This window comes from Xenia sp. Carnegie-2017, unplaced genomic scaffold (genome assembly GCF_021976095.1).
Source record: "Xenia sp. Carnegie-2017 unplaced genomic scaffold, XeniaSp_v1 HiC_scaffold_1, whole genome shotgun sequence".
Classification (NCBI taxonomy): Eukaryota; Metazoa; Cnidaria; class Anthozoa; order Malacalcyonacea; family Xeniidae; genus Xenia; species Xenia sp. Carnegie-2017.
Window position 1 is genome coordinate 9,177,245 of NW_025813402.1, and position 13,000 is coordinate 9,190,244.

Consider the following 13,000-nt stretch of genomic DNA (forward strand, 5'->3'; position numbering starts at 1 on the left):
ACAACTATTGCACATTGCGACAAGTCTTTAATCAGCTAGTCAAGTGATATTTTTGACAAAACGTAGTGACGAGCCATTTGGATTTTGCAATCTCATGCGACAGAGGCCGATTTCACGTAGCTATAGAACAGAGCTGAAATTGTTTTGCTTCGAAGCTCAATCCTTGAGCAATTAAATTGCTTTTGAAACAAACGTTGAACTAAACTAGATTTGAAGGATGTAGTCAGGAGATATGGGAAAAGACGGTGGGGTTTTTTCCCGTTGCAGGTGTTGACCTAGTACCTTAAAGAAAATATGAAACCAATGGCCAACCGAGACAAACAAACTTAAAAAATAGCCATTCAAACTTATATGAATGCGAAATGGATTGAAAAAAAAAACCTGAATTTACGAGACAGTAATTTCCATACAAATGCAAACGATAGTCGACACTAGAAAAAGAACTTGCTAAAAATGACGCGATCTATTCTGTAAGCAACAACCTGCAAATCGTAACGGAAGAGTGATCAAAGTGTGATTGAAAAATCATCGACTGCATTTTCTAACGAGAAAGCCAAATAAAGGTAAGAAACATATTGATTTTATACTGTACATAACCTCGCCATTCTTCCTGTGAATATAAACAAAAAAGAAGTCGGCGCGGGTAGACAACAGGAAGACTAATCGAGATAATGACGGTCATCTGATCAAGCATGATAAACACAGAGGCATATGTGTTTTGCTGAACTTGTCTTTTATAAAGAAACTGTTTATGGAATGTCACCACGATAAGTGGCTCATCTGTTCCCAAGTTTGCACCAAACTTGATATTAGTAGATAACCCGTAGTGGAATTGCATAAAACAATTCAAAATAATTGTACGTCGTTTGATGAAGTGTTCATAAAAGCACCTGTTTGTTTGTAAATGTACAAATATATAATCATATGGTGCTCAAAGAATATTTTCATCACATGGTACCAATGATTTACATGATCTTTGATCAAACAGAAAAGCCTTGTAAATTGATAGTTTAAGGCAAGATAGAACAAGCACCGACCTCTCCTTTCTTTCAAAGGTTAATCACATGAAGAGACAACAACAAAGATGAAATTGACTCTAGTTCTTGCACTAGTGACGCTTCTTTTTACTTCGATCGTCAGTGAGAAAGGTAAACAATCGATCAGGTTAATATATTAAACAACTTATAAATTTCTCAAAATGCACAATCAAACCATCTTACATGATCAAAGAACCTTTTCAAAGTAGTTCCCATGCATACCATAAATAGCTTCAATGTGTCCAGGCTTAGAAATGAGACTTTTTAACACTTCAGATTCACTCTTCTCCCTCCTCCGTTAAAAAACAATTGTTCATGTTCCCCGATTAACATTTTTTTAGACTATGGAGATAAAGAAAACAAAAGAACAAGAATACGGCGGGCACTGACGCAACTTGGTCAAAACGGATGGAAAGGGGGCTACTACACAAGTAAATTTCAAAACTTATTGAATAAAATGTTCACCATCTCACGGAAAATTTGGCAGATCCCGCATGCACGAAAAGGGACTTAGGTGTTATGTACTGCAATGTATGCAATACGAAGCAGAGGAGGGAATGAAGAATCACCAGATGTAGCTCAAAATATTTTTTCTAAAGCAACCACTAATTTCATTTTTTTCAAACTAAGTCTTGATCGTGTACAATTGTCACAATATTTTCAATATAGAACTTCGCAAAGATGAAAGTCCTCCACCAACCAACAACCAGCTCCTAGAAGGCCGTAGTTATTCTCCAGGTGCTTCATATCAAATGACCTCACCGAACTATCACCAACCACCTCAATATGGACAAATGTCTCCATACGGCCAACCCTCACCATATGGAAATCGACAACAGCCAAGATATGGAAATCGTCAGCAGCAAAGATATGGAAATCGTCAACAGCAAAGATATGGAAATCGTCAACCATATGATCAATCATCACCATACGGACAAATGCCGCCATACCATCAGACATCGCCCTATAATCAACAAGCTTACAATGATCAACCAGCGAACCGCCATCCAGCACAGTACGGTCGTCCACCATCACATGGTCATCGACCACAATATGGTCATCCACCACCATACGGTCATCCACAACAAAATGGTTATCAATCATCATACGGTTATCAAACACCATACGGTCATTCACAACCATTCGGCCATCCACCACCGTATGGTCATCCACCACCATACGGTCATCCACAACAAAATGGTTATCAATCATCATACGGCTATCAAGCACCATACAGTCATCCACCACAAAATGGTTTTCAAACGCCATATGGTCATCAAACACCATACGGTTATCCATCACAAAACAGTCGACAACCATTATACGGTCATTCAACAATGTACAGTGATTCATCACCATACGGTCATCCATCACCATATGGTCAACCAAACTTTGCTCATCAACCTGGTTTTGGACAGATGGGCTTCACTAAGCAAGGACAAGGAAATCCAATGCAAAACCTACAGGGGTCACCGATGGGCGCTGCAGGCGGTGGATGTGGTAATGTGAAAGTCTGTGGATCGTTTAGCATTGGAAAGGAGGATGCATCAAGTGTACTCGCACCTCCACCAAGATTAGTATTCAAGACACTGAGTGCGCCCCTGACGATGCCCTGCATGTCTCCGATGGGTTGCGGTACAATGCAACAGCCCTACCCCATGACCCCTCCTATGATACCACCCATGCAGCAAACCGTTTGCCCTTCCGTCTGCAAAAAGAAATGCATGAGCAGTTGCCCAAAAGCCTGCTGCGAGAAGCCAGTGGAAGAAAAAGATGAAAAATCGAAAGAAAAAAAGGATGAGAAGTGTCCAGGTGTATGTGCGGTGTATTGCGCACCGCAATGTTCACACAATTGCTGTGGACCCGGTGGTGCGCGACGCTTCACAATACCGAGAGCAATTCACGCGAGTCAACTTACTCCACCCGCCCTTTATAAACTCGAACAAGATGCTGGTGATTTGAAACGCCACTGAGAGCACAGATTGGAAATGCGGAGAGTTCAAGTTCTTTCTGCGTTCATCCGATATAATGTACATTGCACATAATTGCATTTATAATACAACTGAAGCACGTTGGGATATCATAAATCATAGTTAACAGGAAGGATACATTAAAACAATAGCGCATGTGTTTCTTTCGTGTTGATAATTGTTTTCCATACTTTAATTCTTTTGAGTTAAGTTCGCTTTAATTGAATACCGATGCTCATTAAGAACCGTTTTCATTCATTTTCTTCTGCAAAAAAGAAAATCCGCGAACAAACAAGTGCGACATATTCATCCAAAATGGTGCAAGTTTGTGATATGTTCGATGACCACAAAAATAATGTTGGATGGACTTTAATTACAGTCTGATTTTCATCGAACAATTTGTAGAAAAAGCTAATCTGGCGCGATGACTTCTATAGGAACAAAGTTGTCTCTCGAAATTTCATAATCTCCTATCTTGTTTATATGAGGCTCACCCATACGCCCTCCTTTCACGTTGAACGATGGTGAAGTGAATTTTTGTTTGATTGTAACGTCAAACCCACGTTGCTATAACTTGTTTTTTTTTGTCCGAACAGTTTTCGCTTTTGTTTTCACAGGTGTTAAACTATCCTCCAATCGAAATATTTTTTTCTACTGTGTCAATAAAGTGTCCGATATTAAATGTCATCATATATAAGTATTGTTTATGATGATATATTTTAAAGACCTGTTTTCGAAAAGCCTAATCATACTCGCACTCACCATGAGTGGGGCTTCACAATCATTTTGTAGCTATCTATTCAAAGACCGCATATTCACTGCATGTTGATTGCTTAATGTGAAATAGTTTAGCATAAATCTTACCATCCATCGTGAAGTGAATCGGGCATTGATTAGCGAGAGCGCGATTTCCGAGTCGCACACTTATGTAAATTTTTTTATAAGTTTTCATCATATAGCACAACACAATTTATGACAAACATTCGGATGCGAAGCAGTGGCCAGGGATGGAACTGAGAGGGACTTGTCCTCCCCCCCAGTTATTTCAATGAGCTATTTTGAAATCGAAAGAGGAAATGAAACAAATCCAATTTAGAACGGCAATAAAAAAATTTGCTTCCTGTAAACGGGTACATAGCCAAGTATATATTGTAAACAGCAATCTTCAAGCATTGTTCTCTTTAAGATTGACTTGAATAGGATTGGTTTTCCCATTCAGCTGGCCATGAGCGTGGCCTGTATGTCAGTCGTCAATTCTTACAATTGATTCGCACTGAAACGCTCCTTCTTTGAACCGAAATGAAGTAGTATAACTATGTGGTTGACTGGGAAAAAATAGAAGTTTTAAGGCAAAATTTATGAAAAACCATGACAAGAGTGCGTTTCCTTTTTACTTTTACATTTGCTCTTTCGTGTGGTTAAAGTGTACAACAGTCCACAAGCAGGTTTTGTTCGGAAATCATTTCGAAAACTTTGATAAAGCGCGTTATTTTGAACAGAGTCGAATAGCACAGCAAACAATCAAACGACAGCAAACTTGAGAGTAGGACATCGGAATCACAGGGAGATAATGATATATAAGTTGAGATATACTACTGTAGATACACGACCATTACGAAACCGAGCATGGGAAAACGTAATGAGCAAAGCATTTTGTTAGGGGGTAGGGTTAGGAAGGAGAAACGCATTTTTGCACACCGTAAGTGAACGGCAATGGCAAACAAGGCCAAACACGAATGGTATGCAACACGACGATTTGACCTTCTCTACGCGCTTCGGTGATTGTCCTGCCAAAATCAGATTGAATAAATTAATATCGTCCAGATACATTAACGGACTTTCTCAAAGCGAAATGCTTTTCAACATGATCCTGACGTATCATTTTAAATGACCTTGTCCGCGATTAAATACTTTCTGATACATAAACCAAGTGATCAGCCAATGAGACTTCAGACACCGGAATCTGGAAGCTGTTCAGTGTAATTGCAAATATCTACACCTCGCCCATTCGACAACTGGTATGATTCGAACAGGAAGTGGAAAACAATTAAGTATAAAAAATCGTGAATAATTTGGCACACGCGCTTATTGAGTTTTTCGACTGCGCAATGCATTCACAGAGTATTCAACATCAATGCTTGAGAGCGACAAGAGCATCGCAGTGATTCATCGGCAATAGGACATTTGAAGACTAAGGAAAACACGCAACCTCTTCTGGAAGAAAGAAAAGAGCTTTTTTTCCTCCAATGCTTGAGAGAATTCTGTTGACTTGAAGGTAAGAAACGAATATTTATCGATCTCACAATAATATCATCCATCGTTTTTCTGATAAAAGATGAACTAGCGAAGTTGAGCGCAATTAACACAAAGATAAGCGTTGCCGTAGCTTACGTCTGTTACACAGCGATTATAAGAATTGTCCATTCGTACCTTATCTCTATTTAGCAGAAAGAATTTTTAGGAAGACCATCAAAGATGAATAATTTTAAGCGTGTAGTTTAAGTTATTAGCCTCTCATTTCGATCGGGCCAAAGTCATATGACCACTTTCTTCGGTCCGAAACGCTGCTTCTAGCATGTTTACGCATTTATAGTGATTTGTATGGACTTTGCACGAAATGGCTGATCTCTAAGGGAAGATAAACATAACGTTTTTCATCGACAACCCGCGAACTATCTCCCCAAAAGCACAATAGTAACACACGGACTCAAAATAAAAAGCGTTTTTGGGTAAGCCGAGGAAACATATATGAAAATCCCTTCTTGAAGTATGATAACTTTACACTTTCATGTCTGCCACGACCAACATTAGTACATTACAGACATTTTTAGTGCTTTACGACCGAAATAGCCACCTCAACAATACCTTGCAACCGATGCTCTCTATTTCGATATGAGTTCCAATAACTGCCTTCAACCACCTTTCACCCCCCTCCCCAACCCATGGAGGGAATACCACTTATTATTTTGGTAAACTAAGCAAGATGTTCGACCTTGCGTGTTTTGCTATCGAATATCAACGCTGCGAAACATAATATGAGAATGACGACTTCAAGTAAAGCTATCAAAACTTTTTAATTATAGCCGTTATGGTAAATATAGAAAGTCGCAGCACTTGAGACCTATTGTCTGCAGGAAACCTGCTATGCATGCAGATATTGGACGAGGCCCAAAACATGCACGTGCGATTACAATCCGAAGTTTCCAGAAGGAAACTCGTCTTCCCTGTTTTCTCGCGAGACAACGTCTCATATGCTGACAACAAATATTTGCGTTCGCGGAACCAGCAATGTAAATCATTATTAACAAAGCTCCTCGCAGACACGTGTTATGACGCAAATGTACCTCGCAAATGCAGGCACGCAATCACGTGGCCATTACCAAAGGTCAAAAATAAAAACATCGTCTACCATTACCATCCAAAGTTCAATAAAAATGAAACATTCCATTCGGTAATAGAAAGATGAACCGAAATCTGATTAGATAAGTTATGCTTTGATTACGTGATCAGAGTTATTGTTTCACTTGAGACAAGATTGCCGAATATTTCATTCATAAGCACGAGGTGCCGAAGGACACACCGTGTTTACCTTTCGAAAAGCTTGTCAAAACGATACAATACGTCATACAACTCAGGGCCAACCTAACCCACAACATTTGCTATCTTGCCATTCATCTGCTATAAAAGGAGACAAACTAATGCAATGGTAAACAATACAACAATGCACTCAGTAGATTGTATCTTAGTAATCAAAGTCAAGACCATTACCCCACTTGGTACCAAATATCTTCATAGTGCACAGTTTTGACGACCTCATTGTCTTATTTAGCTCGTCGGAAAAGAAATGTTGGCCAACTGTTTACTTTTTGCATCTTTCTTGGGAAATGTATTTTTTCTCATAGAAGCCAAAGGTATGATCTTTATCAAACATTTATCGAGCAGGAAGTATTTGTAATGTCGACACTGCGGGAGGCGGTGGTGTCATTTCATCACCTTATAACAACTATTACAATGAAACCTGATGAAAATACTCATACAAGAATGAATTGCCTGATCGCATCAGATCAGATCATGCAACAATTTGTTTTTGTTTATCATAAATGGGCTGTAGGAGTTTAATGTAAAAAAAGCCCCGCGCCGCGCCTCTCTGTCATTAATTTGCCGCTAATTACAGTTATTGTTTTGCTGCTACCACAAAGACAAAATCAAACAGCAGGCTAAGATATTAGATATGTGTAACTTTTAATTGAAGGCATTAACCCCGAGGCGATATCTATATACTTCGGGAATGCGATCTACTTTTTCTTAAGAAATATGAAAAGGAAAGGAAAGAACATAATCGACCACAAGTATGCGATCAACCCGTGGTACTAAGTCACTGACCAATCCCTAAAGTAATCAACAATTTTTCAATTTACTGAAGCAAATTTCGAAAGGATTTTTTGTTTTTTTCACAGAGTGCAACGAAATCATAGGTATTTCATCCGGTGCAATTGCCGACAAGCAAATCAAGGCATCGGCATTCGACGGTGAATATGCTGCATCAAAAGCACGGCTAAATGCCACATCGGCCTGGTGCGTTACTTCCCTAAATGCAACTCGGTCGTTTCTCGAGGTGGATTTGGGACGTGTTATGCGAGTGACAGGCATTGATATTCGGAAATTCACGGAGGGATACGTGACAAATTTCACCATCGAGTACAAGAGGACGAGAGATCAGCGTTGGATATCTATGATAGAAAGACTGCCATTCAATACAAGCTTCTTTCCGGTAAGATGGCGAGGTCCTCTCAGAGTCTGTAGGATAAAGCGGCTTTATCAAAAAGTTTTGAAGCTTCAGCTGCAGTATGAAGACTGCTGCCATAGCATGCCAGTTGCTCTTGTTTGATCGTGAATATTTTCCCGCATATTTAGACCAGTTTATTCCGGAAACGCTTGTCAAAAAATGATAGCCCTATTCGCACGACACAAACTAGCCCGGGTTTAACCTACCTTTTGAGATGGGTTGAGTTTAGCCCAGGGTTAAACCTGGGTTAGTGGTGTTTACACGCAATAAAATTAACCTGGGTTAAACCCGGGTTAATTTTAACCTGGGTTAAGCCCAGGTTAGTTTATTTAGTGCGAATAGGATTATATTTGCGAATCGTGACGCATTCAGCGACAATCTGAGCAAGTCGAATACAAGTCACGCGAGGAGTAGTGACGTAAATAAGAGTCATGCTGACTTCCGGTCGACTTCATTGATTCAGTCATCTTGCATGCTTTCCCTTAAGAAATGCAATGACATAGTTATGTGCAGCAATCGTAAAACATGTTCACGATGATTTGTACATAAAGTACAAGAAGTACAAGCAGTCAACACATTTATCTTTGGGAACACATCTCTCCGCTGGCAAAGAGTTTGAAATTCCAATTTACAAACTCTTGTTGCTTTTTAAACTTATAAAAGCATTTCTACATTAGTCATTCCTGGGCAATGGTAATAACACGAAACACGAGTATCGACAGTTTAAAGGACCAAGAATCCTACGATTCCTTCGCTTCGTGGCACTGAAAGGGGTTGGAGAACAATGGTGTGCAAAACTAGAGTTCTACGGTTGCGAATGGAAGAACAAAGGTACGTAATTAAAGAGGCCCCGGGCTTGTGGGTGTGTGGTTGAAAAAGTAATAATCTTTTTCCAAGCAAAGAATGTGAGATGGCCGCTGGATAGCAATTTTTCCAATTCAAATATATTCCGCCTAGTTGGAAGCGAACGTCAGAGAGCCTCATTTATTGAAATTTTGGCAACGAGACATTTACTGGTTACACCAGGCATTAAAATGAAAAATTTTTCACACTCAGTGATACATTTCAACTTCCTAAACTTTGAACTCCAATGAGTTTCAGTAATGCTTCGTTATTGTTCCACATTTGTCACACCAACGTTAAGCCACTAACTTGCAGCTCGTCGTCAGGTTGCTCTTCGTTAAATTTTTCTGCTTTCAAGCATTTCATGTGAACGATAGAATTAAAATAATTTTCAAATATTTTTCCTCCGAGTAATCGCTCCATTTTCAGTGCAAATCGTATCAAGCACCTGAAGAATTTTTGCCAAAATTAAATGACAAAAGAATTATACCGACAATGTGTGAAAAAAATAGAATGTATTTTAAAAAACGTATTTTAATGCCTGGGTTACGTACACGGCGAGACGCTAAAAGTGGGTGTATCTAAGAATGAAATTGCGTTTCTTTCATTTATGAAGATGGTCTAAAATCTTATCAAGCACCACAAGGAAATATTCGTGGATACACCAATAGCAAAGTAACATTGAACGATGCAACCTACGACGGAAAGCTGCAACATTATGGCCGACGTTTCGCAACGCTATATGGAGGACTGGGGCAGCTTACAGATGGCGAGATTGGCGGTGAGGCATTTTGGCTGGACGTCGGAAATGGTCCAAGCTTCGAGTGGTTGGGTTGGTACGACATGGTAAACAAAAAGCCATCGTTGCTCTTCGAGTTTGAAACACCGCGAAAATTCAAGAAGATGCTTCTTCACGGGAACAACAGACCAGGCAACGTCAAAGTGTTTCGTAATTTGATAGTAGCGTTCAGCATCGATAATTTATACTACTCCACTTACGTTAACTTCTATCCAAGTCAAAATTTGACCAGTCAGAAGAGCAAGAGCCTGTGGATCGAAGTGGATTTGAAAGGACACGTCGGCAAGAGTCTTCGTTTGGATTTTTCGTACGAAGGGAAATGGATTGTGCTCAGCGAAATCGAGTTTGAGTCCGGTGAGTGGACGTTTTTATCTCGATAGTCATTTTACACTAAGCGCTTGACAAATTTACCTCTGCTTGGTTGACGGCTCCATAATAATGGAACTAAATATTTTTTCAAGATCAATGTAACTCGTCCAGTAATTCTAATAAAATTCGGTAATTTCTCTTTACAGAAATATACGAAGGCAGGATTGACAACCCTACAAGTCGGGAAGTCTCCACAACATCAAGTGTCGCAGGTAAATTGCAAAGATTGTGGGATAATTTTTGATAGTGTAACATTTAATGTGACCTGAATGAGGGCTACAACTTCAAAACAAACATCAAATTTGCTGTGCAGTTGCATGGCCAATGTGATTTCCTATTTCCTAATGAAAATCATGCGAAATATTTCAGGGAGAACTCCGTCATTGAGGCAGGTTGAAAGCAACCCACCCACGACAAAGCCGATGCTCAGCCTTTACGGTGTGATTGCAATGTCAGTGGTCGGGGGAGCATTGCTGCTATTTTCCGTTGTTTTTGGAATATGGCTGACCAGAATGCACCGCCGGGACGAAGAAGACGAGCATCCCATTCGAAACGTCAATCGCGTCATCAACTCGTTGAAAAGGGGATCGTCGTTGGGAAGGCAAAAGCGAAAGCTGGAGTCATCCATGACGTCATCAACGGAGTCGGTCGATGACATAGAACAGCTTGTGAGCAAGAAAAACAGCCATAAAGAAGCAGACGACTTGCCATGGTACAATTCTCGTAAGTGCTACAATTTCATTTCACCAAAATGCAATAAAAACTTTCCAAAGACTAGCAACATTACATACTATTGCGCTGAAAAGCGCAATTGCCATGGTAAATAGGTAAATTGCTAAAATTTCTTTAAAGTTCCCAAGAATTCTGAAAACCAATAGAAACCCAGGAAACCTAGAAGAAAACCAAAAAAAATCAACAGTCAATCTCTTCATTTCTGTTTTTTTTTGGGGGCTTTCAGAACCTTTGGGTTTTTATAGGAACTTAAAAAATTTTGGCCATTCACGACGACAATTTCGCTTTTCAAGGTAATATTTACATTTGTACCCACGAAAAAATTCCATGTTATACTATCTCATACTCTGCTGCCATAATAATTGAATTTCAGCGCTTTCGAGATATATTATTTCATTCGATCTAGGACTTTTCGGAAACGGTTAGGCGGAAGTAAAATTAGATAATTTTTTGAATTCACAATATTTTTGTTCGAGCAAGTAAGGGGTTTGCTATTTAATGACGCATTTTGACCATGCGTTATTCACCCTTTCCCCTTGTTGAGGTATGCGGGGGAGGGCATTTTCTGGCCAAAAAATAGCAACGTATACATATTCCAACTTCATTTCTTTCTCTTGCATGGTAATCATGAAATAAATCAAACGGATAAAGCATGGCGAATGGTTTGAACCCAGGAAAACACAAACTTATATGTTTGTAGATGTAGTTCGTGCAGGTTATTTTTATAGTGTGGTCACAGTATAGAAACATACAGTAGTCTCACTCCAGTGTGAAACTTAGTGCTGTATATTTAATTAGATTACTGGCTGCGGCTAGCCATCTTTGCCCTCCTATTGGCCGAAAAAAGCAATTGACTGGCTGCCACTTTGCTAATCACATGCGTAATAAGATATGCGCTGCACAAAAAATTACTATAGAGTGGGACTACTGTTTATTTCTATACTGTGGTGTGGTCCAGAGAAGGTTTGCTGGTGATGGTGTTGACTTATGTTTCGACATCCTGATGAAGTGGTAATCACGGGGATTGAGGATGTCGAAACGCCATTCAATAAAAACAACAACAGACCTCTGGGGCCGGTTGCACGAAGCCAGGATAGCGTTATCCATTGGATAACGAGATTTTTAAAACTTTTATAAGGCCTTTTAAAAAGCAAAAGCTATTCTGAGATTTGAACTGAGCAATCACTGAAATAAAATAATTTTTCGAGGATTAAGAAATTTCTTTGTCGTAAGAAAAATATAAACACCTTTTTTACAAGTTTGAAAATTCTTGCTATTCAATGCATAACGCTATCCAGGTTTCGTGCAACCTGCCCTTGGACTACAACGACCTGAACCGTCTACCTCAACTAATATGTAACATAAAGCGCACTCGCGGTAAGGCCGTGAATTAAAACCCAACCTCGAGTTTTTCCAAAAACGTCCGCGCTCAAGGAAAACTCATAACTTTTATACTTCTTTAGTTGACCGACACAAGACAAACGACATGATGAAGCCAAACGATCCGAAGGCATGGAGCACATGGGACGAAAGTCCAGACGAAAACATGAAAGATCCGAAAAAGGATATTTCGATAGAATCATAAAGCATATAGCCAGAAAAAAGAAGCCACGTTTACTCTAAGCTGGCTGAAATTTGTACATGAAAACGGTTGGAGAACGCAAAACTCGGCCGAATTCGCGTTCAACGCGAAAACGTGTGTAGCATAGTTAAAAAGTGAATTTCGTAACAATTAGTTTTTACTCCATGTAAGATAGTAAGAGACGGTTGTGGCAACTGAAAGTTTCTAGTGCATAAATTCAACTCATTGTTCAAGTCGAACAACCGTTTTTTCACAAAATAGAACCATCTTGTAACGAAAAAAATATACAATATCTATGATTTATGATCAGTATGAAAATACTCGATCGCTCGGATTAACTTTCATGACGGCTACCGTTAAAATCATTTGTGCCTTTTTACAAGCCAATCACGCAAGTTCCTATCGTCAGTAAATGGTATAGTGATACAGTGAAAGTAAAATACAAGCATTTACATACTATAATTTCTACGCAATCGAACAATGAACAGTAAAGTAATTTGTAAATAAGAGATAAAAAATATGGAGAATACATATAATGAATAAAGGCATATAGGTTTGATCCTCAGTACGTCTATGGGACGGGGGGAGTCTTAAATTTTGAAAGTAAAGCCTGTTTTCCACTAGCCACGTATCGTAACGTATCGTAGCAAAACGTAACATGGCGCATGCGTGCTTGTGCCTATTGACCATCAAATTCATAAGCACGCATGCGCCATGTTACGTTTTGCTACGATACGTTACGATACGTGGCTAGTGGAAAAAAGGCTTAAAACAACGTTATAGTATTCGCCTTTTTCCTGGATCTTCCAGTCTCTGCCTGGTAGCCAATGTCTGTTACTAAATGAATAATTATCCTATTCTGTCGCCAAACTATTTTAGTGC

The 13,000-nt window shown here is 39.4% G+C and overlaps 2 protein-coding genes across 2 annotated transcripts; both read left to right on the forward strand.

Moving 5' to 3' along the window:
* The first annotated feature begins 22 nt into the window (after positions 1–22).
* LOC124440322 (basic salivary proline-rich protein 1-like) lies at positions 23–3,249 on the forward strand. The gene is made up of 4 exons (XM_046990700.1): positions 23–563; positions 1,056–1,148; positions 1,379–1,468; positions 1,707–3,249. The coding sequence occupies exons 2-4, from the start codon at positions 1,085–1,087 to the stop codon at positions 3,008–3,010; spliced, it is 1,458 nt and encodes a 485-aa protein (XP_046846656.1). The 5' UTR covers positions 23–563; positions 1,056–1,084; the 3' UTR covers positions 3,011–3,249.
* A 1,780-nt stretch (positions 3,250–5,029) lies between these two features.
* On the forward strand, positions 5,030–12,666 carry LOC124439836 (discoidin domain-containing receptor tyrosine kinase B-like). Its single transcript, XM_046990100.1, has 8 exons — positions 5,030–5,282; positions 6,837–6,918; positions 7,465–7,778; positions 8,471–8,624; positions 9,253–9,789; positions 9,951–10,016; positions 10,174–10,527; positions 12,000–12,666. The coding sequence occupies exons 2-8, from the start codon at positions 6,852–6,854 to the stop codon at positions 12,119–12,121; spliced, it is 1,614 nt and encodes a 537-aa protein (XP_046846056.1). The 5' UTR covers positions 5,030–5,282; positions 6,837–6,851; the 3' UTR covers positions 12,122–12,666.
* Positions 12,667–13,000: the final 334 nt, after the last annotated feature.